General features: G+C 40.7%; 1 protein-coding gene across 6 annotated transcripts in view; it reads right to left on the minus strand.

The window, feature by feature from the left end:
- The window catches only part of RUNX1 (RUNX family transcription factor 1), a 241,364-nt gene that overhangs the window by 26,299 nt on the left and 188,795 nt on the right, over positions 1–26,270 (minus strand). For 5 of the 6 annotated variants that reach the window (XM_075911467.2, XM_006126006.5, XM_075911486.2 and 2 more), the window contains one exon: positions 14,166–14,357. The exons of the other annotated variant lie outside the window; for it this stretch is intronic. In XM_075911467.2, coding sequence (XP_075767582.2) covers positions 14,166–14,357 — 192 coding nt within the window. The remainder of the gene's footprint in view (positions 1–14,165; positions 14,358–26,270) is intronic. 6 annotated transcript variants of the gene reach the window in all.

A 26,270-nucleotide genomic window follows, 5' to 3' on the forward strand; every position in this document is an offset into this window, starting at 1 on the left:
TAAATCAAAAGAACGCGGCAGTTTTGTCGACTGTGGTAAACCTCATTTTATGAGGAATAACTCATTTTTTCTAAAGTGCTCTTTCGAAAAAAGGCATTCTTGAATGCAAACAGGGCTTTTTCCAGAGAGCATCCAGACTTCCTGGGTGCTCTCTTTTGAAAAAGTGGCTCGCTTTTTCGAAAGAAGTGGTTGCAGTCTAGACGCTCTCTTTCGAAAGAGGCTTGTAGTCTAGACGTAGCCTGTGTTAGTCTGTTTCAACAAAAACAACAAGGAGTTGGGTGGCTAACAATTTTATTATTATATATAACAAATTTATTATTATATGCTTTCCTGAGCTGCAACTTAACTTAATCAGATGCATGAAGTGAAAGACAAAGGAAACAGACAGCAGGGGGTACAAGGATAGGAGTGTTACATCAGAGCTAATTCAATCAGGGTGGATGTGGATAAGAAGGGGAGAATACCTAAAGGGAAAAATTACATATGGCCATGAGTGAGCCATTCCCTACTCAAACCCATTCAATGGTATCAAATTTGCACATGATTTCCAGCTCAGCAGTTTCACACCCCACCACAGAAACACCAACCCAGGAACCAATCCTGAAACAAATCCCATTGTCAACTCTGTCCACATACCTACCTTGTTGACACTATCACAAAACCTAACCACATCAGCCATAACATCAAAGGCTCATTCACTTGCACATCTGCTAATGTGATATACGTCATCATGTGCCAGCACTTTCCCTTTGAGATGTATATTGACCAAAATGGACAGAACAGAATAAACAAATAAATGGACATAAATCAGACATTTTTGAGTGCCCCATCTGGAAATCTTAGTGTCTAATTTTTCAGAGGGTGGGTGATCTGCAATTTCTGAAAACCAGGCTCCATTAACTCAGGATGGTTATCCAAAATTGGAAGCAACCCTAATCTCAGTCGAGAGATAAAAATGAACAAATCTCTGAAACAGAGTCACAAAGAAAGCACCCATTGTGAAAAATGTCAAGTCAACTTTCTTTGCTAGTACAGATTTCACACAATGCATATGAGGACGTTTGCTATTATATCGTTTCTTAATTCTTATATTTCAGGAGATGTGTTAAGGGAGGAAGAATGGTCATATGTGACAATGAGCATGTATTATGCTCTTCTCCATCCAATCACATTTTTGTTTTATATGTAATCAATCCCCTCTTTCCTTAGGCCTGGGGTGAGGAACTTTTTTGGGTAGGGGGCCACTGACCCACAGAAAAATCATTTGGAGGGCCGCACACAAGTGAGAAGAAAACAAAACAAAAAACCCAAAAAAACCTCCAAACCCCCTCACAGACGTGGCCTCCGAATGAGAAGGAGAAAGGCACTCCTCACATTCCCTTCACACACCAGAGGTTGGTGGAGGTGGGGGAGAAGCTTTGAGCCTCAGAGGCTGGATCCAGGCAAGTCGAGGGCCAGATGCGGCCCCCAGGCCTTAGATTCCCCACCCCTGCCTGAGGCACTGCATAATGAATGGTATGACAGGCAGACTCCAATGATCTGGGTGGCTGCAGCGGTGTACCTATTTATAGCTACACGTAGTGCTCAATGTGTATTTGTTATGCTATTCATGGAGAGAGTTCTGTGAGCCATATAAACACTCATGATCCTTACAGCAGCTCTGTCCACACAGACACTTGTAAACGACACACCTGCAGATGTGTCTAGGGAAACGTGCACTTTCTATTTTATTGTACAAGGAAAAAAAGCTAGGGCATAAAATCTACTCCTAAGGAAAGCAGAGAAAGTGAAACTCCTATTTGCCACAGGGAAATAGAATGAGCACTCCAGACTGTTTCACTACAAGAATCTCTATAAGAAAAGATTCTTTATATCTGCACACTCACACACTGGATCAACACAAGGTCACCGGATCTGTGACTACGTGGGTTTAGCAGGTGTCCCATGTCCACACTCTGCACTCTATCGTAATAATCTTTGCACAAATTATGGCTTATGAGGTATCATCATTTGCTGGACATTAATGTCCTGATAGAATGTGTGTGGCAACATGGTACGTGAAGATATAAGATTCCACCACACGCTGTTCTTAGAACGTTCCAAACTCAGGATGGCAAACAGGTCTGTTTCACACAGAGGAATATGTGCTCTGCTTAATTTGTGCTTAAGCAGTAAACAGAATTATCAAATAGGAAGGGAAACAGAGGGTGCTCAGACAGATGAAGAAAAAGCAGTAGGGAACATCCTTCCCTATAGACTCTTTGTCCTCTGAATGTCAGCTGGAGATGTTTTTCAAGAGGGGAACGGACACTATGGAAAGGAAGGACAAACACTCCAAGACACTCCCCCTCTCTCTGTCCTCTGCATTCACAGCACCTGAAGGACAAAGGAAGCAGCACTTGACTAGGGGAAAGATCTGACTTAAGAAGTTTGGTTAGAAAGTCTGCTGAGAGCATGTGGTAAGAAAACTTGGTTTTGAGCTTAAACATAGTTTGTTATTAGACACTTCTGTGTTTTTTTAAATTTTCTTGTACCCCTTTTAACTTTTAGCCTTATTGCTTGTACACACTTAAAATCTCTCTGTCAATAATAAACTTGTTTTATTGCTTTATCTAATTCCATATGTATAAACTCAAGTGTCTGGGATACCCCATTTGGGGTGACAAGTTCTGTGTCTATTACAGGTTGAAACTCTCTGAACTGGGTCTCTCTGGTCTGGCAACATCTGTGGTCTGGCAGGACCATGGATGTCCCAGGACTAGAAAGTCCCAGTGGAGGGCTAGTGCCACGGCAGCGGGAGCCTGGCGCAGAGGCTGAGGGGCTGCCTGTAGCGGCAGCAGGAGCCGGGCTCTGCAGCGGGAACCCGGAGTGCAGAGGCAGCAGGGCTGCACAGCGCAGCACTCAGAGCCTGGTGCACTAAGGCAGAAGGGCTGCTGGATGCTGTAGCAGGAGCCTGGTATGCGCACAGGTGGCGGGACTGCCTGATGTAGTAGTGGGAGTTCGGTGAGAAGAGGCAGAGGGACTGTCTGGTGCAGCAGCAGGAGCTGGGAGTGGCAGCAGGAGCCCAGTGTGCAGAGGCAGTGGGGCTGCACAGTAGAGCAAAGAGGGCTAACAGGGCAGTGAGGCCTGCGAGAGCAGGGAGCCAGCTGGGAGTGCAATGGTCAGGCCAGGGCTGGAGGCGTCTGGCGGCAGGGGGCCAGAAATGACCACCCCTGGTCCAGCAAAATCCCTCATCTGGGATGGGTCAGGTCCCAAGGGTGCTGGACCAGGGAGGTCCAACCTGTACTTCTATTAAAGTAATAACAGACTTTATATGAGCTTGTATTGTCCAAGAGAGGCCTAGGCATAAATGTGTGGAGAAAAATATAATATTGGGGAGGAGGGAGGATTGGGTCACCAATGCTGGTAAGAGCCAAGGTGTAGCTGGCTGGCTGCCCCTCTTCTCCATATACAGACATAGTTGAAAGTGCTTGCATGCTGGCAGCTATTTGTGAGCAGTCCAGGTTGCAGGCTATAGCCACAAAGTCTGGATTGCCTCCTGTTATGTCATGCTCAAAGAGTCTTGCGGAGTTGTGGGAGTGACCCTGGGACAGGTCACTAGATCCATGACTATGCAGATTTAGCAGTGTGGATCTCAGACACCATGGGTGTGAAGACTATGGTTACTATTCCAATAGATAGGAATTGCAGCTTTGTGAGCTACCTGTGGTTTAGGTGGGTTAAATTTACCCCTGGGCTAGTCTTGACTGTACCCAGAGAGGGGTGAATTTCATTCAAGGTAAAGTTGTCATGGGAAATATTTGACTTCGCTATCAAAAAGAAATAAATATGTGAAGCTTACAATAAAAACAATAGTCTCATCATCTTATCTTTCTTTTATTTTGCTTTCACTGTTACAGCTAGAAATATATGTGATTTCCATGGCAGAGCTGCTGAGCATTTTGGGAATTTGGCTAATATCTACACATACAACCAGGAAAAAAAATCAGTTGCAAAATTAAATTGGTATCTTCTGGCACATGAATGCCACCAGATTAATAATAAGCTAGTTCCAGCTGGTTTTAGTTTTTAGGGTAAGGAGCTCTTTTTTATTTTTGTTTGTTTTATTTATCATGGGAGGTAATTTGAGCTCTGGTATCAAACATAAAGTGTTCTGCCAAGAAGGGATTAAAGCAGCAAATTCTATGGAAAGAAACTGGGTTTGTCAGTAAAAGACTAAGAGAGATTTTATTTACCAGAGTTTTGCAATCAGCACTTTTAATCTTCATCACAATTGGCCTATTCAAAGGCCAAGAACATGCTTCAAAGGCCAATAAAGAATAATCCAAAAACTAGTGGGTGTAGGACTTGAATGTGAAAATGTGATCAAATAGGCAACAGCTTGTGAGTATCTGAAGTCCAGGATAGTAAGTGCACCTGCTTGTTAGGCAGGCAGATATTTTCACTGTCAGCAAGTTCACTGTGTTAATGTGAAAGGTGAGAATAGTGGGGGGAAGGAGCCAAGCTAGAGCTCTAGAACTTGGTTGTCTAGTGAAAGAATACCAATTGCTTTCAGTGGCACTGTTAATCTGAATAGCAAATATGAAATTCAAATAATAGCATGACTTAACTAATTACATTAAAGACTCAATTCTACAGGGTACTGTGCATTGTTATCCTCCATGGAAGTCAACAGGGATGGAGGGAAATTCCCCTGCCATGTTGATACTATCTTCAAGGATCAAGCCAGAAATTATTTTGGCACTGTAGTAAAAGTGGAATGGTGTCATCTTAGAATAATTTCATGCTCTTCTCTGTTGAAAAGAGAAAGCAAGAACAACTAATGAAAGCAGAAACCAATGCAAGCTAAATCCCAAGTTGTTCTCCTAATTCAAGAGAACAACTTGTTGACTCTAGTTTTGTGCTACTGTTTGTCTCACTAAGATGGAAGACTACAAAATTTTTTTGCGATGGTAATAAAAGATTTAAACAATTTGTTCCTACTTGAAAATTGGATTTCTGTAAAAAATCTTCACCAATCTGACGTCATGCTTTGCTCTACCTTATCTTGTGATAGACCAGATAGATAATACTTTTGTAGCCAGGTCTTACATGCCAGATTTTTAAAAATAAGTAGGTACCTAAAGATGCAGATAGGTGTGTACTGGGATTTTGAAATGACATGGTATCCAATTTCCACTAGGTGATGATCTGCATATTTAAGTGCCTAAAGCTCTCTAAAAATCTGTCCCTCAGGGTGTGTCTAGACTACATGCCTCCTTCGACAGAGGCATGTAGATTAGCCAGATCGGAAGAGGGAAATGAAGCCGCGATTAAAATAATCGCGGCTTCATTTAAATTTAAATGGCTGCCCCGATCTGCCGATCAGCTGTTTGTCGGCAGATCGGGGCAGTCTGGATGCAACGCGCCGACAAAGAAGCCTTTCTTCATCGGCACAGGTAAGCCTCGTGAAACCAGGTTTACCTGTGCCGATGAAGAAAGGCTTCTTTGTCGGCGCATCGCGTCCAGACTGCCCCGATCTGCCGACAAACAGCTGATCGGCAGATCGGGGCAGCCATTTAAATTTAAATGAAGCCGCGATTATTTTAATCGCGGCTTCATTTCCCTCTTCCGATCTGGCTAATCTACATGCCTCCGTCGAAGGAGGCATGTAGTCTAGACACACCCCCAGTGACTTGCCCAAGGACGCACAGAAGTCTGTTGCAGACCTGGTAACAAAACTCTGGTCTCCTGATTCCCAGTTTTCTGCCTTTATCCCAAGACGATTATTCCTTCAGTCAGATTAGCCCTTTTTGCAAACACTAGGAATGGAATAGATAAGAGAGAACTTGGACAGCAGGAGACCTTGCTTGGGGACTGAGAAGCCATTTATTGCCCAGCCTACAGCACCTTTGGATCTTTGGAACTTCAGAGCAATTATACTATGAAGACAGATAGCCTTTAAACCAACAAACACTAGAAAATTGCCTTGTTTAAATAGCTGGTAAGGATGTATGCCTCTCACAGAAGGAAGGTAGTGTGGTCATCCGTCACCACAATAATTAATGATGTGGCGATACACTGACTTAACATTGGTCAACTTAAGATTGTGGTGTAGACATAGTCTTAGTAAGAGAGAAGTTACGATCATGTGGTCCAACGAGGAATTCTGATACCAAAGGGAGGGACTGCCATTGGACAAGTCCTACTTCTGAAGGACTTCCTAATGTAAAATCTGTAACTATATCAGATGGAGATGCCCTTGGTAACAAAATCATAGCCATTATAATAGTATTTGGAGAAGACTGAAAGGAAGTTAGGAGCTGCACAGAACATATAAAAGACACACACAGCCTTCCCAAAGAAGGGTGATTTTAGATACAACAGAATGAATAAAAGTACAGTACCACACAATGGAAAGAGAAGGGTCCAAAAGAATGGAAAAGGGCAGGATTACACAAAAAAGTTACATATTTCCTTAAGTTTGTTATGCACACATATTGTAAATGGCTTCCAAATATTCATTTGAAAATTATTTTTCCTACCCATGCTATCCACTGCTACCCCTCAAATTTTCTGTCAAACACAGATATGGCAGTGGAAAAATGTGGATTTGGAGAGGGGTGGGAGTTTTCAATGAGGAGGCTTGTCCTGCAGACAGTGCTATGTAACCTAGTCTTGCCATGTTAGAAATGGACAGAATCACATTAATGATATCCCCATTTAGTCTGATTACTTAAAAAAAGGAGATTTTCAAGAACACCTTGAGTTGGGTTGGCACAGATGATGCTGTGCAAAAATGGTAACATTCAGTTCTGCTAAAAATCAGATCCATCATAGTCTTATGCTGCTTAGCATCTAGGAAAGGACTGTGAGACTTCTTCCTGGATGAGAATTCTATTCATTTTAATGAAAGAAAAATTGTTTTGAGTACACTAATATGTCTACAGTAGGTGTATGCTTACTGACTCTTACATGACCTGTTTTGTGACACTATAAATATCTATGATATCGAGGGTTTGGGACTCCTGTAGAACAACACTGATCATTTTTAAAAGATAATCTCCTGAGATGATTTATATTAACTGAAATGATCAGCACTTAAATCTGAGTGAAAGAAACAGTGTTCACTTGCAAAAACAGACCTCTCTGTCTCATATTCATAAATACATTTTAAAGAGAAGTGAAGAGATCGTTTCCTCTTAGGCCTAAAGAAATCTTTTCTCACTATTAACATCAAATGCCTTAAATTTCTTTATGAGATAATGTCTATCAGTCTCCTCCCAGTCAAGAATCACAATTTTGTTACTCTTTTCCCTTAAACCCCCTCCCAGACTGTAGTGGCCGGGCATACAGAGGAATGTGTGCGTGTGTACACACGATAGACAAGTCTGTAGGGAAAACAGGGTGCATGGGACAAAAAGAGTGGGGCAGATTCTCTGCAAACCATCTGCATCAGGAATGACAGCATTGGCCACTGTCGGCAGACAGGACACTGGGCTAGATGGACCTTTGGTCTGACCCAGTGTGGCTGTTCTTATGGCAGATTGTTCTGGAGTTGGGAGCGTGGCAGAGGTCTGTACCTTTGTGTGTAAACATCCTTTGACATAGTGGCAATGGAAACTATGTTTTTATTCCTCCAAAGCAGATTTGTCATGCTCCTCACAGGAACAATCAGTATGGCGTGCCTATGATTATTGCGGCTCAGAATACAGCACAGGTGTGAGTATGGGTGGGGAGGAGGAATGAGAGAGTGGACACTGGTATAGGAAGACAGACACACAGTAATGCTGCTTGGCAGCAAATGTGTACACCTGGTCTTGCAACCATTGACTAAGGAAGGCCAAATTTCATTCACATCTCTCATTATCCATTTCTTTTTTGGATTATACAATTATCACAATCACAGATCAAAGAAAGCAGCATGAATATGCAATTAAAATGGTTTGAAAATTAGTGCAGACATGATCAGTAATGTTAAGATATGAGATATCTTATTTAACCTTTTCTATAAAGTGTTAGTAGGAGTAATACAATGTATGCAATTTCATTACCTCTAGATATAAATCAGTGTAGTAAACTAAACAGATTAATCAAAGAAAACATTATGGTATTCCATTAATAAGCTATAAACTCATGGTAAGCACTACAAGTAAAGAAAAATACATTAATTGATAAAGGGGGAGCTACAAAGTTATTCAGAGAGAACATATTTAGAAAAATAGTAGTATTTTAAATATTACACAGTGAAAAAGACAATTTGCTGCCCAATTCTTGAGTGTCTACCTGTTTGTGTCTGCAGGTATCAGCCAATTAGAATGCTCAAAAGTGCCTTAAAAGTACATTTTACACTTAAGACAAAGACATTTTTAGCAGCAAATGTCACTGATTGCCAGACCATTCTGCAACCCTGCCCTGTGAACACTTTGAACACCGTTAACCTATTAGAGAAACAAGGTGGGATCAACATGGCTATAACAACACTGAAAACTATTAACCTATGACCTATCAAGCTGATTTAAAAGTGGAAAAATGAAATTGGGACAGGATACAGTTATAATAGGAGCAAAGCCATTTAAATTCCTTGTGCTTACCCAGAGCCCTTGATTCCACTGCAGTGTTTCTTTAGTTCATGGGAAGCTTGATAAACAGAACTATTTTCAGTGTAACAAGATTATGATAGAATGGACCTTGAAAAGTCTCTTAAACAAAGCATATTGCACCTGGGAGAAGACAAAAAGCTAGATCGTAACAAGAAAATCTCAGTGTTAATGTTCCTTACTCATCCAAAGAGTAGATCTTTAAATTAATAAAATAAGAACATAAATAAATAAAAAAATAAGTCTTTGTTTTGTTATAAACTGAAGCTCAGGTTAAAAATCTGTCATTTTTATTATGAGCTCTTGTTTCCAGGGTCTTTAAACTTGGCCATAAAAATCCTAGATTTAAATGTATCATATTAGGTTACAGGGTTTTTTTTAAGGTCAGATTTTTTTTAACGGTATTAAGGTGTGAAAAGAAGCAAAAATGTGAACTTCAAGATTATTTGCTTTTTCTAGACAGGAAAAATAGTTATTTATTTTTCTAACTTCTGAGTGATTAATTGAGTAGGCAACACAGTTTTGGCTAATTTAAATAAACCAAAACTATAATGTTATTTCACTGGAAATACCAGTAGAAATATTTCATCCCTTGTAAATTGTTATGGCATTTACTGTGCACTGGCTCTAATGGGCTCACAGGAGCAGATTATTGGGTCAAAATGATCTACGCATTTTAAAATATTTGTGTTGGCCTTGACAAATTGTAATACAACCATATAATCCATATTTTTAAAACTTTTAATTATGTATCTAGCTACTCCAGCCAACATTATGACTAGCACGCTTCCTAGCTATCTATTTACTCACTAATCCAGAATAACTCCACAGGAAACTCAATCACAGACATATATACTTAAATCATGGTCAAAGACCTTACCCAACCTCTCAAAAGCAATAATTCAGCCACAGCTCACACTGCTCTGCCTGCCTGCCTGCCCTTCTCTTCTATGAGCAAAAAAGGGGGTGAGTAAAGGTTGAGTTGTTACCAGGATTTTCAGCCTTTACTGCATATTCTTGTTTTTGAGAATTAAAGTCAGATTGTTAACATTATATGCTTGGTACTTGCACAAAGTAATCTTTCAACTTGAAACATATGTGATGTAGTAGACGCTTTGCTCTCTCCCTCCTCCCTCCAGCTTTTGTCGGGGAACTGGTATGGTTAAGTCTTTTAAATGAACAGGTGTACTTTCTCCCTTCTGATGTGAAAGAAGCATAAAACTGGATTATAGCAATTTATGATCTCCTAACTTGCATGGACTTATATCCATGACACAAGAAGCTTTATGTTTAAATTCAAGACCTGGTAAAATAGGAAGTTAAAATTAACCTCAAGCCCTTTATAGATGAAAACCTCAACAAATAAGCCGTGGTTTAGTGGTATGGCAACCTGCTCCTTTAAATCTATGAACTAGCCCAAGATGTCTATTTTGAGTTAGATTTTTTAAATCAAATTCTGATGATTGAAGAGTAGCCTGTGATTCATACTGGGGTGGTGAATTAAAGCAAAGTTTAATACCACAAACTAAAAGCTGCACAGTACATTTTTCTGGCCTCTATCTATAAAAAGCCTAATGCTCTCTTCATTCAGGAGGCAGTTACATAACATATCTGAAGCTGCAAATATTTACAAATCAGCAGAGTAATAATATGAACATTGTCAGGGGTATTTCATTTCTGTTGGGCTATATTCTGCAATTTAATGATGTTACTACCCTCCCCCTGCGCCCCAAACCCTGGCTCCTTAAAGGTAACATAGGAGCTCAACTTGAAAACCAGTCATTCTTCAGATCTTGAGAAATATATCAAAGCTCTGATTCTCATTTACATTACAGCCTCTGTACACTGTGGTTTAGCATTATTTTAGTTTGCCGGATCTCCACTTGGTGTAGCCAAGTTTTCCGCAGTCCCATAAAGTTTGTTTACAGGCACTGGTCCTGGCTCTCAGTGTTTTGTGCTGTTATTTAGTTCTAATTTACCCCAAATGTCTTCTAAGAGCCCAGTAAGCCGTGGAAGTGTTGGTTATGCTGCTAGACAATGTTGGCCTCCCATAGTCGGGCAAATTCTCTGATTTGGCACCAGTCAGGTCCTGAGGGTGCCAGACTAGAGAGGTTCAACCTGTTTCATTTTCTGAGCTACTCCTATAAATTCACAGGCTAAATGTATCAAAACTGTATTTTAAGAAACAAAGCAAAGCAAGACATTAAATACATTTCTGGGGGTAGCAAATGAGTCCCTAGAGAAGTATGAAAGACTTCTGTTGCTCTGAAGTTGTACTACTGAAGAGTTTTAGAACAAGAAAAAAGGGATATTTTATGTTAAACCTGATACTCTGCTACGCATATAGTGTTCCAAAGCAGTTGAAGAATGCAAGTCTGCTAGTAATACCTCCACCCAAGTAGTCATAATAATACATTCATTTTCTTTTATAGGAGTATATCTGAAGGCAGAAGAAATTAAACTTACTTTGTTCTTTAAATTAGACTCTAAATAAGATGCTGCCAAAAGCTGTTAAGAGTTGTAAGAGCAGATCTCTTTCTAGCGTAAATTGGAGCAACTCCAGGAAGGATTTATGTGGTCCTTGAACTTTTCTGCATACTTAAAAAACAACGAATGTCTTGCAGCATCTTAGAGACTGACAGAACATGTAGATGGTATCATGAACTTTTGTGGGTTGGGCCCACAAAAGCCCATGATACCATCTATGTGTTTTGTTAATCTCTAAGGGTATGTCTACACTAGCCCCCTAGATCGATCTAGGGAGGCTAATGAGAGCGACCGGAATTGCAAATCAAGCCCAGGATTTAAATATCCCACGCTTGGTTTGCATGTTCCCAGCTGGTCGCCATTTTAGAAATTGACTAGCCCGAAGTAACTGCCCGTGTCTACACGTGGCAGTGAAACGGGATTTCGGAATAAAGCCCTAAATCGAATTAGGTGGCAAACCTCATTCCACAAGGAATACCACCTAATTCAATTTAGGGCTTTATTCCGGAATCCCATTTCACTGCCGTGTGTAGACGCGGGCAGTTACTTCGGGCTAGTCAATTTCTAAAATGGCGACCAGCCGGGAACATGCAAATCAAGTGCAGGATATTTAATCCTGGGCTTGATTTGCAATTCTGGTCGCCCTCATTAGCCTACCTAGATCGATCTAGGGGGCTAGTGCAGACGTACCCTAAGATGCTGCAAGACTATTTGTTGTTTTTTAAGTTTTTCCAGTTACAGACTAACATGGCTACCCCTCTGAAACTTTTCTGCTTACTTTTTTTTTTGCAGTGCAATACACAATACTGTAGCATGCTGATCTAATTCAATGACTCACTTCTCAGCAGTGACCAGACCCCTTAGACACTGAAGTCAATGGGAGGTTTGCAAATGACTACAATGGGTCCACGATCAGGCCTAAGAATATAATGACAAATAACTAACACTCTTCTACAAGCTGTGCAAAGAGAGCTGCACACACACCCTGATTTTTAAAAATAAAGCACGAAAGAAAAACTACTGATTTAAAACCACTATTACTAACTATCTAGAACACCAGGGGAGGAGCTTAATTAAATCTATTTCATTCGGATTGGAAGTACTAAGTTCAATTCCATCAAGCAACAGCACTTGCTAAGATAAGAAAGATCAGGTAATTTATCTTAATTTTAGATGTGTTTAATCATGCATCTACATTTTGGACAATGCACAGTAGTTATTGTCCGAGTCAGAACTACAACAATGGCTGCCCGTCGCAGGGAGCCATAGCCTGTAATACCTCTAAGGCTGGTATAGGGGGCTCTGTCTGTGAGGTGGAGTGTTTTCCATATAAGGGCATGTAAATTAATAATCTTCCCCTGCTCGCTCCACCCATTGCAGTGAAAGATCAGCCAATGGGCTGACTTGTGCTCAGGCCTGCTACTCCACCCACTGCAGCAAAAACCAACCTATGGGGTGATAAGTTCACAGGCAATAAAACAGGCAGGCAGCCCCTCTCTCACTGGGGATTCGCATTGAGTGGAACGCCTGGCCTGATCACCCAGACGCCTTGCATCCCCCGCTCTCGAGTCTTACTGAGTGTACTCCGAGTTGGTCGACCCGAGTGGAGACAGTTTATGAGCATGCGACCGGTACTTGTGTTCCTGCTGTCTCCAGAACTGGTATAACCCCCCCTCCCCCGCCATCATCCCTATCCTAATTGATTTCTTAGTTGTCCTTATTGCTTGTCAAGTGACAGTGGTTAAAAAGTTACTAAGTTTATAAATAGTTGTGGTTTAGGGTTTTTCCTGTTTCCTTGTATAAAGTTGTGTAAATAACCAGCCCTATGGACAATACCAGTGTTAATTCAACTGTTCCTAACCCCTGGGCAGTTATTGGGAATTATTGTGATTTAGAAAAGCCTCAGGGAATTGTTTTGTGTTGTCTGGCAATCTGTTTAATTTTTGTTCTGATGATTGTCGGGCGTCATCAAAATAAAATCAGTTTGTGCTTTTTGAAACCCCCAGTTGTGGTCTCATCCTTTCCGGCATCCCTTCGAACCGCGTGTATTACGGGGACTGACAGTTATCAAGATAGTGCATTTGTAAAATGCACAGTAGTTATCAGGATAGTTATCTGATTCAATGCCCACTGACTCTCCCTTGATTTAATAGAGGCAAAGTAAGATTTCAGAAAATTATCCAAGACTGGATTGCTTGATTTCATTCACATTATCTGGACTTGAATCCCAGATGATGTCAACATTTTGAGTCACGCCCTAAGAGATTTTAATTAAATATCACCACTGTCTGTTCTTATGAGCCCTGCAAGTATTTAGTTTATATTGGTCTTCTCCACTGAGTAATGCACTATGATAGCATTTGTTTGTGAATGGTTTCTTAGAAAAACTTCTGCAAACTGTTAAGAGTCTGTCTTCTTCACACAAGCATATACAGTAATTAAGTTACATATTCACCAGGAAATACATTATATACAAAAAGATCCAAGAGTATAGCATCTTTTCTTTAAAAAAAAGACCTGCAAAATTACAGTCCCAAGATATCTGAGGATAACACAATGAACTCTACTGTCAACGTGAATATTGCTACAGTCCAGGCATGTTAAAAAGGTGCTAGACCTTATAAAAATATATGATCACTTGTTAGAAAAAAGCCCATAGCTGAATGTGGTAAGTAAATGAAGAAAATCTGCTTTATGTGACTTTCTCCCCTCCCTCCCCCCGCTGCCCCTTCCTACTGTGTTTTATCAAAATTTCAAAAGTGACCTTTGGCAATGGCTTTGCCAAAGCTGTTAGAGAGATGAGGTGGGGAGGTAGTATCTTTCATGGACCAACTTCCTTTGGTGAGAGGGATAAACTTTTAAGCTACACAGTACTCTTCTTCAGGTCCTGGAGAACTGCTATGTAAGCCTCTCTACCATCAGAGCTGCTGTGCAATCTTCCATGCATCACCTGGTTGCCAAAACAACCTGGAAGTTGTTTGTGGCGGGTGGGGGTGGGAAAGCATCCGGAAGGCCATCTCAAACTGCAAACTATGTTAAGACTCTGACAACCCACAGCAAGAGGTTCCTTTACTGTAAGGGAGAGTTTCAGGTACTTACCCTGAATCTGACTCTGAGGCTGAGGGTTAAAAGCAGTGGTGTGGCTCAAAGAAGCTCGTGGGTTAGGTGTGGGGGCTGGGTGATGTGGGCTGACCCTCATGGCTGTGCGACGCAACTGCTCCAGTTCACTCAGACGCTCTGAAAAGGACAAGCTCCCAGGCTTTGTCTGCTCATCTAGTTTCTGACGATGTCCTATTGTGGGAGGGGGGGGAAAAAGATCAGAAAAATCTCACTGACATTTTTCATGCCTTTTTTTTTTTTTGTGATCCATTGGCAATGTACCTAACTAGCTGGTGGCCCTCTGAAAGTCAGCAAAGGCTCTGGATTAAGAGGAGATACACAATCAATTCATGCACAGTAACATCTCAAGCAGCATAACTCCTATGAGATATGGACTATTAAGAACAATCAGCTACAAGTCACAGTGCTCTATTATCCCTATTATTGTGTATAAAAAAGGAGTATTTAGTATGGCAAGGGCCTCTAAAAAATATATTTCAGCTTCTGTTACCTAAACTTGTGCTGCCCTAGATCCTTAAGTCTTGAAACTCAAATTCTCATAATTCACTGCAATTAGACTAGTGTGTGATATGACAAAAAATACAACTCCAACCCCAAACAAATATTGCTTAGGATGCTTTAGGAACTGCTCTTTACAATAAACCAGAAAGGAATACAAGGAACAGTGTTTAATGAATGGAAGTTATGAGGAAACAAAAAAGCTTTTTTACTAATATTGGGAGTTTCCAAAACATTAAGGGTTAGACTGTCCCCTCCCCTGCTGTGCCCTGAAGAACATCCTCTTGCTTGATAATGCTGATATACTAATTGCTATTGTAAGTAGTATAAACCAGTGCACAATGAACTCAGCCACCATTACATACGAGTTTCAGGGCCAGTATCCGGGGTGGGTGGGGAGAAGCCCCTGTGAGCTTGCTCCAACCTCCTGCTAAAACTTTGTTGCTTTGGTGATGGTGGGAGGGTGGGGTTTGGAGTATGCACGCTTGGGGGAACAGCATCTGGAGAAACCACAAGGCAGTGGAATGGCACAGACACAGCACAGAACTTCCAAAATCTCTTGGTTCAGGTGATGAAAGTTCTGAACAGATCCACAAGGGCAGCATGAAAGGACAACTCTGAGTCATCTCTTTTCAGCCTCCAGGGGGAAGAGAGGAGGACTAATTGTCTAAGAATTTATATATTGTTACCACTTGCCATTGGCTTCCTGTTCCGTAGGACTAAATTCACTATCAAAGTATCTCAACATTAGTGTTAACGCCATGTTGTTGAATGGAAATTAAAGATTCTAGGTCATTGGTTTGAATGTGGCCCAGCTTCATAGTGACCAACCCTCTTTACCAGACAGTTTTTATAATATAACTGTCAATTTTGCACCTGAGACATATCACCAAATGAACAGAAACTGCTTTCTTTAAACTCTCGGTCCCTCACTGTACAAAGCACTCTTTTATGCAGATCTAGCAACACTTTAATCAAGATATAGGGTTTTTTTTTTTCCATTCTAGAGAAAAAAGTACATTTAAATGCAGTTCCCAGTAGTTGAAATTCTAAAATTAAATTCTGTAGCTCGCATTATGGCTTCAAATCTCAGTGGCTCAGTTTTCTTCATCCTGCCAGGCCCTTTGGCACAGTTTGCACTTTCTCAGATTCCACACTGCACTATAAATTATCCCAGGGGGAAAAAATTAAAAAGACACAGTATATATCTGTGATTTTATCATTAAGGAGGCTTCAAGGGGGAAAAAATGAAAGACTTTCATCCAACACTTTAGAAGTTCAAACACAACTTTCTTTCGTTTGTCAGTCATGCAAATCTGGATTCTGATTCAAGTCCTTAGCTCATAACACTTGACTTGAATGCAAACACACTGAGTCACGCAAGCTGTGTACATATGTAAAATGTCTCATACAGTCTGATTATACTAAACATCAGCCTGCTGAATTGAAGGCCCTAGAGCCAGGATTCTGAGAAACCCCTACCAAAGCTATTGCCATAATATAAATTATTCTCAATCTGAAGTTCAACTTCAAATTAATCAATTTATGCTTCTAATTTAGTGCTTCGTGTAATGTTTTACCCGCTTACTCTCCCACCTTCTTTTCTGTTAGGTGCCGCTCTCATAATGGCATCACATATTAGTCCTGTGGCCTGGAAATTAAAGGCTTGTCTGTACAGCCCCTAGAAATACTGGTGATCAGTATTTCTGATCCCACTCTGAAGTCAGCAGGATGAAGGCTGGATAAAAGCTGGTGAGATGAGAGCACCTCTTCTTGTTTCAATGTACTTTAAGTACACAGAATGCCAGTAGCTCCAGTACGTAGGGTTCTTTAAATTCCAAATCCTCTTCTTCAGGCCAGGGCTACCCTTAAAAATTAGATTGAGTGATATCTCACTCAAGGCTAGCTATGAAAAAATGTGCACCTTGAGCAATGGAATTCCATCAACCTAACCACCTGTGGAGATGTGGCTAGGTCAACAGAAGAATTCTTCCCTGGCCTAGTACCTCTCTGGGAAGGGGATTAATGACACAGACAGAAACCCCATTTCAGTCAATGTAGGAAGCAATGTGTCCATGTGCAACAATGGCACAGCTGTTGCCACTTTTGTGCAAACGTGTCCTGTGTTAGCAGCACAGTTCAGTGCAAATCCTGCCAGTAGGAGGCACCGTGGCTAGGACAAGGGATTAGAGGGGAATGATTTGAACTTGGAAAATTCTATTGATGTAAATGTTATTTACAAGAATTATGGGATCCCACTGCGTCAGTCTTGAGGAAATGGTCATTTGTTTTGTGTGGAAGCTTTGTAATGGGAGCTACTGAGGTATCACTGGAAACATCATTTCAGGTAAGTGCCACTAACTGCAGAAGTGGGTTTTGGCTTTCCTTTAATCAGCTGCACTACCCAGCATTTTCTACTAGATGACCCCTGCAGGCAGCAATATAAGAACTTAACTTCACAAAGTCTATAGTATGACCATGCAGTATCAGAAAAATATAACTAGTATTTGTTTTCCTAAGCCATACAGATGAATGGGCTAAGCGTTGCTAGAATGGTTTATTTATTTACTAGCTCTACTCTGAGAGGTTTGCATTGGTAAATGTGTCCTCACATTAACCCTTTGAAAGAGGGATTTATTATTATTCCCATTTTATAAATGGGGGAACTGATTCACAGAAAGAAGAAATAACTTGCATAGGATCTTACTGAGTGGCAGACTCCTGACTCCTGATGTAGTGCTTAACAACAAAACCATCCTTCTTCTTTATGCCAGAGTGGAGAATGATGGAACAGGAAACCATTAACAAAGCAGTCCTCTTATACTTTTACAGACCATGAAAATAGTGGTAGTATTGAGTTTAAAGGGAATCCAGTCACAGCACAGAGGCAGAGATAAAATAACAGAGAGGCAATAATAATAAGTGTACATAAAAATGTTGAAGTGATCTGTATTTATAGAACAGAATAATCTGTGGCAGGTCATTTGGCAAAAAGTGATTTGTTTCCTCCCTCACATTGGTTAGTCAGTTTAATTGTCTTCTTGGTACCTTGTGGGCCAGATGCTCAGTCAGTGTCAACTGGTGCAGCTCCATTGATTTTCATGGAGCTACACTGCTTTACAGCAGCTTAGGATTTCACCCTGAGGATCTGATTGTCTTCTCACTCCAGTGGGTATAAATCAGAAGTAACTCCAATGAAATCAGTGAAGTGTCAAACTGAGATAGGTAAGAGGACAACTGGTTCTTGCAGTGCCAAATGACAGATTATATTTGACACTGGGGCCCAATCCTCCATTCCTTGTCTTCTCACAACTCCCATTAATTCTGTTGTGTTACGTGTCCTCTGAACACAAAGCAGAAAGAAGAGGATGGCAGGTTTATGCTATTAATACAATATTTAGGACTTTGATTAGAATAAGAAGGGCATCCAGTCTGCTTGGCTGAATCACTTTTTAAACGTTATCTTCTTTGCACAGAATTTGAAATGAGGTGCACAGCAAAAACACAAACATTGATGAGATTTCTACTGAAACACAACATGAAAGTATTTTTCCTCTTTATGGGGGAAAATGCAGTTCCATAAACTTTAAGAGACTGTAGAGCATTCCGTTTGGACTAGGTCCATCTGGCTGGAACACCATTTTTTGAAAATGACAAAACCAAAATATCTTGTTATCTCCCATATTTTTGCACGTTGAATGTTTACTGTAAATGTTTACTCATTTATGTTTAATGTTGTGGATGGCCACAGGGATACAATGTCAGCATTTCTAGGTGGCTCTTGAGAAGTACAAAAATATAAACTCCAGAGTAATCTTTCTCTAAACCTATTTTATTGTAATAATCATAAATCTTTAAATTTTGAATTTCAGTGTCTAGTGTCACTAAATAATTCTTGCCTGCCTGCACCCCTCTAATGTACTAGAGTGGTGAAAATTCAAACTGATAAAACCAGAAAAAATATGCTTAAATATAAACATTCTTATCCTTCAAAAGTATTTAAAAATAAAAATTGAGTTCTGCCAAGGCTACTCTTAAAATAATATGCAGTCTCAAAGAGAATTTTCAGTGGCTTGAGGTTTTTGACTGGAAAACTTCACATATGATTTATATTTTTTCTTGTTCCCTTTTTTCCATCTGATTCTATAAATGTAAATATTAAATAAGTTTAAAGAACTAAATTATGAATATCACATGTCAAAATACACAAAAGTAAATATCCTCAATCAAACTTCGCAAGCAGCATTTTCCTTACTTTTCTCATATGTACATTTCAGTGATCATCAGTAGAATTTCTTCCCCCTCAATCCATTTGTGTGCATACTGTGAAATTGACATTTACTGATATTAACCATTAAAAGACTAACCCTTCTTAGCCTGTTTATGAGTAAACAACATGACAATGGTTTAAAGACTTACAACAGGAATATCCTTTAGTTTTATATCAAGAGGACAAGATGATTTTTCATAGTTTTAATTATTGTTCCAAGGAGAAAAAGGTGGGTGGAGGCCTGAATCGTGCATTCAATTTAGCACATGGAAGCAGCGATGTTTTTTTTTTTTAAATAAGTACTGTATATTCACGCCCACCCTCTAGATGGTAGTAATATCAAGGTAGATACAATGTTATGCCAAATAGCTTTGCATTACCTATAATTCTGAATAGATTCAGTTATGTCAGTCATCCAGCATACCTAAACTGACCACAGACTTTAGGTGCTGGGAAGTAGGATGTTATGTCTGTTTGACATTCCCTTGACCCACTGCCATTCAGACAGTTATCTAAACTGGAAGGCCTAGTAAAGTCACCTCAGAGTAAAGCCAAATATAAATGGTTTGACGCAGTGACATCATTCCTAGATGAATCTTTTTTGTTTTTTGACATTCACATGGCAAACCTCACCCATATGAGTGGACAGTTTATTTTTGTGGGTATCTGCAAGTATTTATAGATGTCAGATATTCCCAGTATGATCTTAGTATGAGGCTCACGGTATGTCTAAACTACATCCCTTTTTTGATAAATGTAAATTAGACATATCAAAAGTGTAAATGAAGCGGGGATTTGAATTTCCCGTGCTTCATTTGCATAATCGCATCATGGCACTTTTTCGAAAAAGCGACATTTGAAAAGTAAAACCACGGCCTAGCCGTGGTTCTTTCGAAAACAGCAGGCCTTTTCAAAATATGCTGTACAGAAAACCTGCTGTTTTCGAAAGAACCGCATCTAGGCCCGGTTTTACTTTCGAAATGGTGCTTTTTCAAAAAAAGTGCCATGACGCGATTATGCAAATGAAGCACGGGAAATTCAAATCCCTTTATCAAAAAAGAGATGTGGTTTAGACGTACCCTCAGACTTCACAATTGTAGCTGATTTTCTGATAGCTCCAGAACTTGTCTGGGCATTTCCATTTCTCCATCCTAATAATCCAACTTGCACACGTGTGAAATTAGTTCGCCATGGGTTTTTTAAATCTCTTGTTTAAACCTATTTTGTTCAAAAAAAGTACATATTGGGCTGACAAGAAGCTAACTGGTATCCAAAAACAAGATTATATCCTACCTAAACTTTAACAAAAAGGAAATTTGATTTGTTTCCCATTCTTCCACCAAAATTTCTACTGAATGTTGACATATATGGATTTTTTGTTAGAAGTGCAATTATTTAATACGTTTGTGATGCTGACAAGCCCAGGTTCCAGTGTATGCTAAGGTCTCCCAGTCTGAATCTCCATTTAGGAGGTGGACACTACTTTGCATGGAGAGCTACTCTTCTATAGAAATTGTTACACCACTCTCAAAAAAGGAGACCCACTGATACCAGACAGGCTATATAGTTGGACCTGACCCTTCCTATATGAGGATTGAGACTCCATCAGCAAAAGGAATAAAGACTGTTTTGCTCTCCTCCCCCTGAGTCATGTAAGCGGACTCCTCCCATCAGCTGAGTTTACATATGTAAAGGGCATAACTGCTCCCCCCCCGCAACCAAAAGTGATTGTAACTCTAGGGGGAGGGAGAGGCAAGATGTTTCTAGGCAGGAGATCCCTAGCTACTTAGCCTTGGTTAGCCATAAAGGACAAAGAGTGTTTGCTGATTTTAGACACCTATATTACCTTTTGAAACATAATACTAATTTGTTAGGCTTGATGTGTGTCACAGAGGTCACAGAAGTAATGGATTCTGTGGCTTTCCATGGTTTCTAGAGCTGGCTATGGGAGCCGGCTTGGGAACTACCTGAGCAGCTTGGGCAGCCCCTGAGTCAGGAGCACCAGTGGTTGCTGTGACAGTCTTAGACTCCTCCCCATCCTGCAGCAGGAATTTGGGTGGGTGTGTGGGGGAGCTCAGGGTTGGAGTGCTGGGAGGGGGAGGGCTCCTCAGCAGGGCAACAGGAACGCCCCTCCTTCAGCTCTTAGCTCCATGTGCTGCCTCCACCAACAGGCACAGGTCTCACTGGCTGTAGTTCCCAGCCAATGGGAGTTGCAGAACCAGGGCTTGAGGTGGAAGGGAGGCAGCAGGTGGAGCTAGGAGCTGGTAGTCACTACAGTATTTCCCAGGTGCCAGATAGAGCCCACCCCAGCGCTGCAGCCCTTTGCATCCATGGCAACCCCCAGGCTGCCCCATGCCCCCCCCCACAAATTTTAGTCAGAGATATATAGTACAAGTCATGGATAGGCCACAGGCCACTAAGTTTTGTTTACTGCTCATGACCTAACCATGACTTACTAAAAATACTCCTGACTAAAATGTAGCTTTACTCAATGGTGGGACTATGTGTGCTTCCTTTAACCTTATAAAAACTCTCTAATTTCCTTTTACTATTTAATAAGTCTTCCTACAATATACAGAGGATTGGTTACAAGCATTGTCTCTGAAGTGAGACCTAAAGCAGAAATGCTGGGGGCGTAAGTGACTGTTCCTTTGGTATCAGGAGTAACCTGCCTACTGCTCTGATTTATGGTACCTGGGGTTATCTATAACAGAGATATGCTCACTGGCAAGACAGATCAGAATACCCAAGAGGGACTGGGGTCTCTGTGAGTTCATGTTAAAGCTGTTACAGCACTTGAAGCATGTGCCTGTGATATAATTGGCTGGTGAAATCTAAGTTTAAAACTGACAACCAATTTGGAATTTGTGACCTGGTTTTTTATGGTCTGCCCTGAAGTCAATACTCATGCTCTTGCATCACTGTTGGGAACATCACAAGATTTACATGTAAAAATAGGCCAGTTCAATGAAGTAACAATAATTCTACAGAGCACATGGGATTTTTTAAAGAAGAATCAGTTAATGGAAGTCACATTAGTTTGCAAAATTATACCCTCATCTGACTTTTTTTTTAACCTCAAAATATGTACTTAAAAAAGAGCTAATATCTGCCAAGAATGGCTCCCAATACAAGCAACACACTGCCAAAACCCTCCTTTGTTTCTTTATAGTTTGCATTCTTCCTCATGCAGACTTCCCTAAAATATACTCCAGACATGTGGCTAAGGCCTGATTTACACTTAAAAGTTAGGTCAACAAAGCTACTGCACTCAGAGGTGTGAAAAATCCACACTCCTGAGCACAATAGCTAGGCCAGTTTAACACCCAGTGGTGACACAGCTCGGCCTATGGAAGAATATTTCTGTCCACCTAGCTACTATCACACAGGGAGCTGGTGTTCTTACACTGACAGAAAAAAACACTTTCATTGCTGTAAGCTGTATCTACACTACAGGGTTATGTAAGCAAAGCTACAGCACCTTAGCCATGTTACTAAATTTCCCATAGGGTACACATGACCTATGACATATTAGCTAATGCCATGAATAAAACAAAGAGGTACAGACACAAAAACAAAAGTACAAAAAGATAGTTCTGCCCAAAGTAGAAATCTAAAAACACATTCGTTTCAAGCTGAGAGAAATGTTATTCCTTTTCAGTGAAATGATTTTTAAAGTACATGTTAGGGATTGCAAAAGATACCATATCGGGAGCCTGAGAGAGTGCAGTCCTTTAGGAAGTATATACTTCCTGATTCTACCTTGCCTAAAATAGAACAACAAAATAGAAAAAAAAATTCATAAAGTAAGGTAAGGAAAAATTCCCACCTCCCAACTCTCCCTGGCTGTGTCTAGAATGGCAAGTTTTTCCGCAAAATCATCTGCTTTTGCGGAAAAACTTGCCAGCTATCTACACTGGCCGCTTGAATTTCCGCAAAAGCACTGACGATCTCATGTAAGATTGTCAGTGCTTTTGCGAAAATAGTATGCTACTCCCGTTCGGGCAAAAGTCTTTTTCCGAAAAACTTTTGCACAAAAGGGCCAGTAGACAGCAGAGATTTGTTTTCCGCAAAAAAGCCCCGATCGCGAAAATGGCGATCGGGGCTTTTTTGCGGAAAAGCGCTTCTAGATTGGCCATGGCCCACCAATCTAGACGGCTTTTCCGAAAATGCTTTTAACGGAAAACTTTTCCGTTAAAAGCATTTCTGGAAAATCATGCCAGTGTAGACGTAGCCAGGCCTGAGTATAAGTGTAGTTGTGTCGATGGAAAAGCACCTCCATCAACCTAGCTCCTGCTTGGGAAGTTGGCATTCTTACCCTGAATGTCTCTATGCTATGGGGTTATGCCAGCATTGCTAGAATAACCATTTCTCATTCTCTGAGCCAAAATGATTATAACGGGAAATGTGAGTTTCCCCCACTTCAGATATTTATCATTCAAACTTAGATAGCACATGCAAACATAATCCTCTTCCTGTAAAAAAAATTAGCTATACTAAATTTGCTACAAACAAACCCACCCTTTGGATTCATTGAGTACATGGGATGCAATGTAACTCACAATAGTTTTGCTGTGCAATTGTTCAGAATACCTGATTTTTCAGTAAGATGGCTTGAACATTTTCTTCTTTGACTTAACAGTCCCTCCATGGTAGGAAATGTTGTACACAAGCAGGATTCCATCTCATTGAGTGCTCATACACTTCTGACTAATCTTGATTTTAGACTTTTGCACTGCTTTCACTGCCTTCATTTTCTTCGCAGCAGCAAAGAGATATAGTAAGCTACTATATAGTATGTTGAAAGCAGGGCCTCTGAGAAGTCTCCAAATGGGATACAAGCAGGTTATTCTTTAAGCTTGTTTTCTTTGGCTTGGTGTTAGCAGTACAGAATGAGTCAAACAGTATTAACTTTCAATAGGGAAGTGGTGTGGTCAACCAAAACTGTTTGCGGCTAGATTGTAAAGATAGGTAGAGCAGGTAATGAAGACCAGCCCATAACGCAGTGTGTAGGCAGGAAAGGAAGGCAGAATCAATTTGGATTCTTCGCAATTAAGTTGATGTGACAGCCTAAACTTTTCTGCTGGTTTGTGTATTAAGGTTACAAAGTAGCCTTAGTTCTTTGCCTCGAACTGTTATACTTTGGATGAAAAGTTTTAAGCTGTACAAAGAAATGAGAGCATTTTCCACCACTGGCCTGTTTAATTTCCTTCCCATATCTCCCCTTTTCCATTTGTACATACTGCTCCTCATCTGTTTCAGGGCTAATAGATGTGCTCTCTGGGTATATCTAGACTACATGCCTCTGCCGACAGAGGCATGTAAATTAGACATACCAACATAGTCAATGAAGCGGGGAGTTAAATATCCCCTGCTTCATTAGAATAAAAATGGCCACCACATTGTGCTGGCTCAGCTGTTTGTCGGCACAAACTGGCAGTCAAGACAGGGATTGATTGACAAGGAAAGCCTACAGGATCGGTCGGCAAAGGCTTTCCTTGTCGACCAATCCCCGTCTTGACTGCCGGTTTGTGCCAACAAACTGCTGAGCCAGCACAACGTGGTGGCCATCCTTATTCTAATGAAGCAGGGGATATTTAAATCCCCGCTTCATTGACTATGTTGGTATGTCTAATTTACATGCCTCTGTTAGCAGAGGCATGTAATCTAGACATATCCCCAGTGATATCTGAAACAATATTAGCCTGAATATTGACAGAGTGTGTGGCATGTCAGACAAATCTTTCTCTTTCTCCAGAGATAGATGTACACAGCTTCTTCTATACACCATTCTCTTTCACTTAGAACACAAAAGTCAACTCCTCTGGCACAGTCCATTGCACAACTAACATGTGAATCGCCTGGCCCATATGAAATACCTTTACACATTTGTTAAAACTCAGTTACTTAGGCAAAAGGCAAAAATCTGAATCACCTAGAGAACAGAAATCCTTTCCCCAGAACTTGTTCATTACAGCGTATCAGAGAAGGATAAAACAATGACAGCCTCCAGTGTTTTCATATGTGTCCACATGAAGGAAACAGCAACAGCTTCTGATAACAGAAGACAAGCTAAGCTATGACTGCAGCTTAAAAGCACCTTAGCTTCTTGAAATGAACCACAAGGTGAAAAACATGGCTGCTCACTGAAAAACAGAGAGCTATGCAATGCATTACCCTGGATGCCTGCCATTCAGTTACACCTTTTAACTAAGAAAAACTTCTGACTAATCATGTCTCCAGAAAAGCTCTGCACTGACAGCAGATTGTTTGGAACAAGACAGCACTGTACAGGAATACTGGACAGTTTTTGCTTTTTAATTCTAGTTCTCTGAAGCACTCCCCTCCCCCCACAAGTCCCCACTCGTGGGAGAAGTGACAGGGCCTGAAATGCAGAAGAACAACTGATGTTCTGTTGCAAGGAGGTGGGGAGAGCAAGTGGACTGCAGAGATGCTGTGCGGTGGGACTTGTTGGTACGCATTTGGCTCACACCACTGAACTTAGCTCTCAGCAGCAATGCAGAAGGCACGTGTGGGAGAATGCAGAACGGGATAGAGGCATCAATAGTAAGTCCACAAACTACACAGATCCATTGGCTAAACATCCTATGCAGTGGGCAGGTAGACAATTTATATACTACTGCCTGGAAACTGCAATATTTGCTTGCACAGCGCATCCTAGGCTTGATTCCATTTTTCCTTATTCCACAGAAGGCTGCTACACAAGCTTAGAACCTCTCATTAGCTCAGGCCTTAACTCAAGGGTGAGAATATGGTCTTTAATGGAGAATGGAAGACTAAAGAAAGGCAAGACAGAAAAGTCAGAGAGTGAAAAGGCCCAGCCTTGAGCAGCCTCAACTCACTGACTTCAGGACTGAGTCGTAAGGGAGAAGGAACAGTCACTAGCTATATAGCCAGCAGTCTTAATTGTGGACTTTCATTTGCCTGCTAAAGTAAATCTATTGTGTTACATAAAGTAACTTGATTAGAATGCATATTAAACACTGTTGCTTACACACAGAAAGCCAAGTTGTTATTTCCCTATTCTCCTCTGGAAAAGTCAAATGATATACTTGTTCACTAGCCTTAATAATGCAAGGTTCTCCTTGGATAAAAGATGCTCACCTCTCCTCTGTGTGCTGCAGAGGTTCGGCAGTGGTGCAGAGTCAGCTGATGAGGAAATGGAGTATTTACTACATTTTAGGTAGATATTTTCAAATGTATTTGTACTGGCCTACCTCTGTTCCCATTCACCTTATTGAGAGTTTTACTATTGACTTCAATGGGAGCATAGTTAGATCAATGCTGAACATATC

The sequence above is a fragment of the Pelodiscus sinensis genome, chromosome 1, assembly GCF_052426305.1.
Source record: "Pelodiscus sinensis isolate ZL-2025 chromosome 1, ASM5242630v1, whole genome shotgun sequence".
NCBI lineage: Eukaryota > Metazoa > Chordata > Testudines > Trionychidae > Pelodiscus > Pelodiscus sinensis.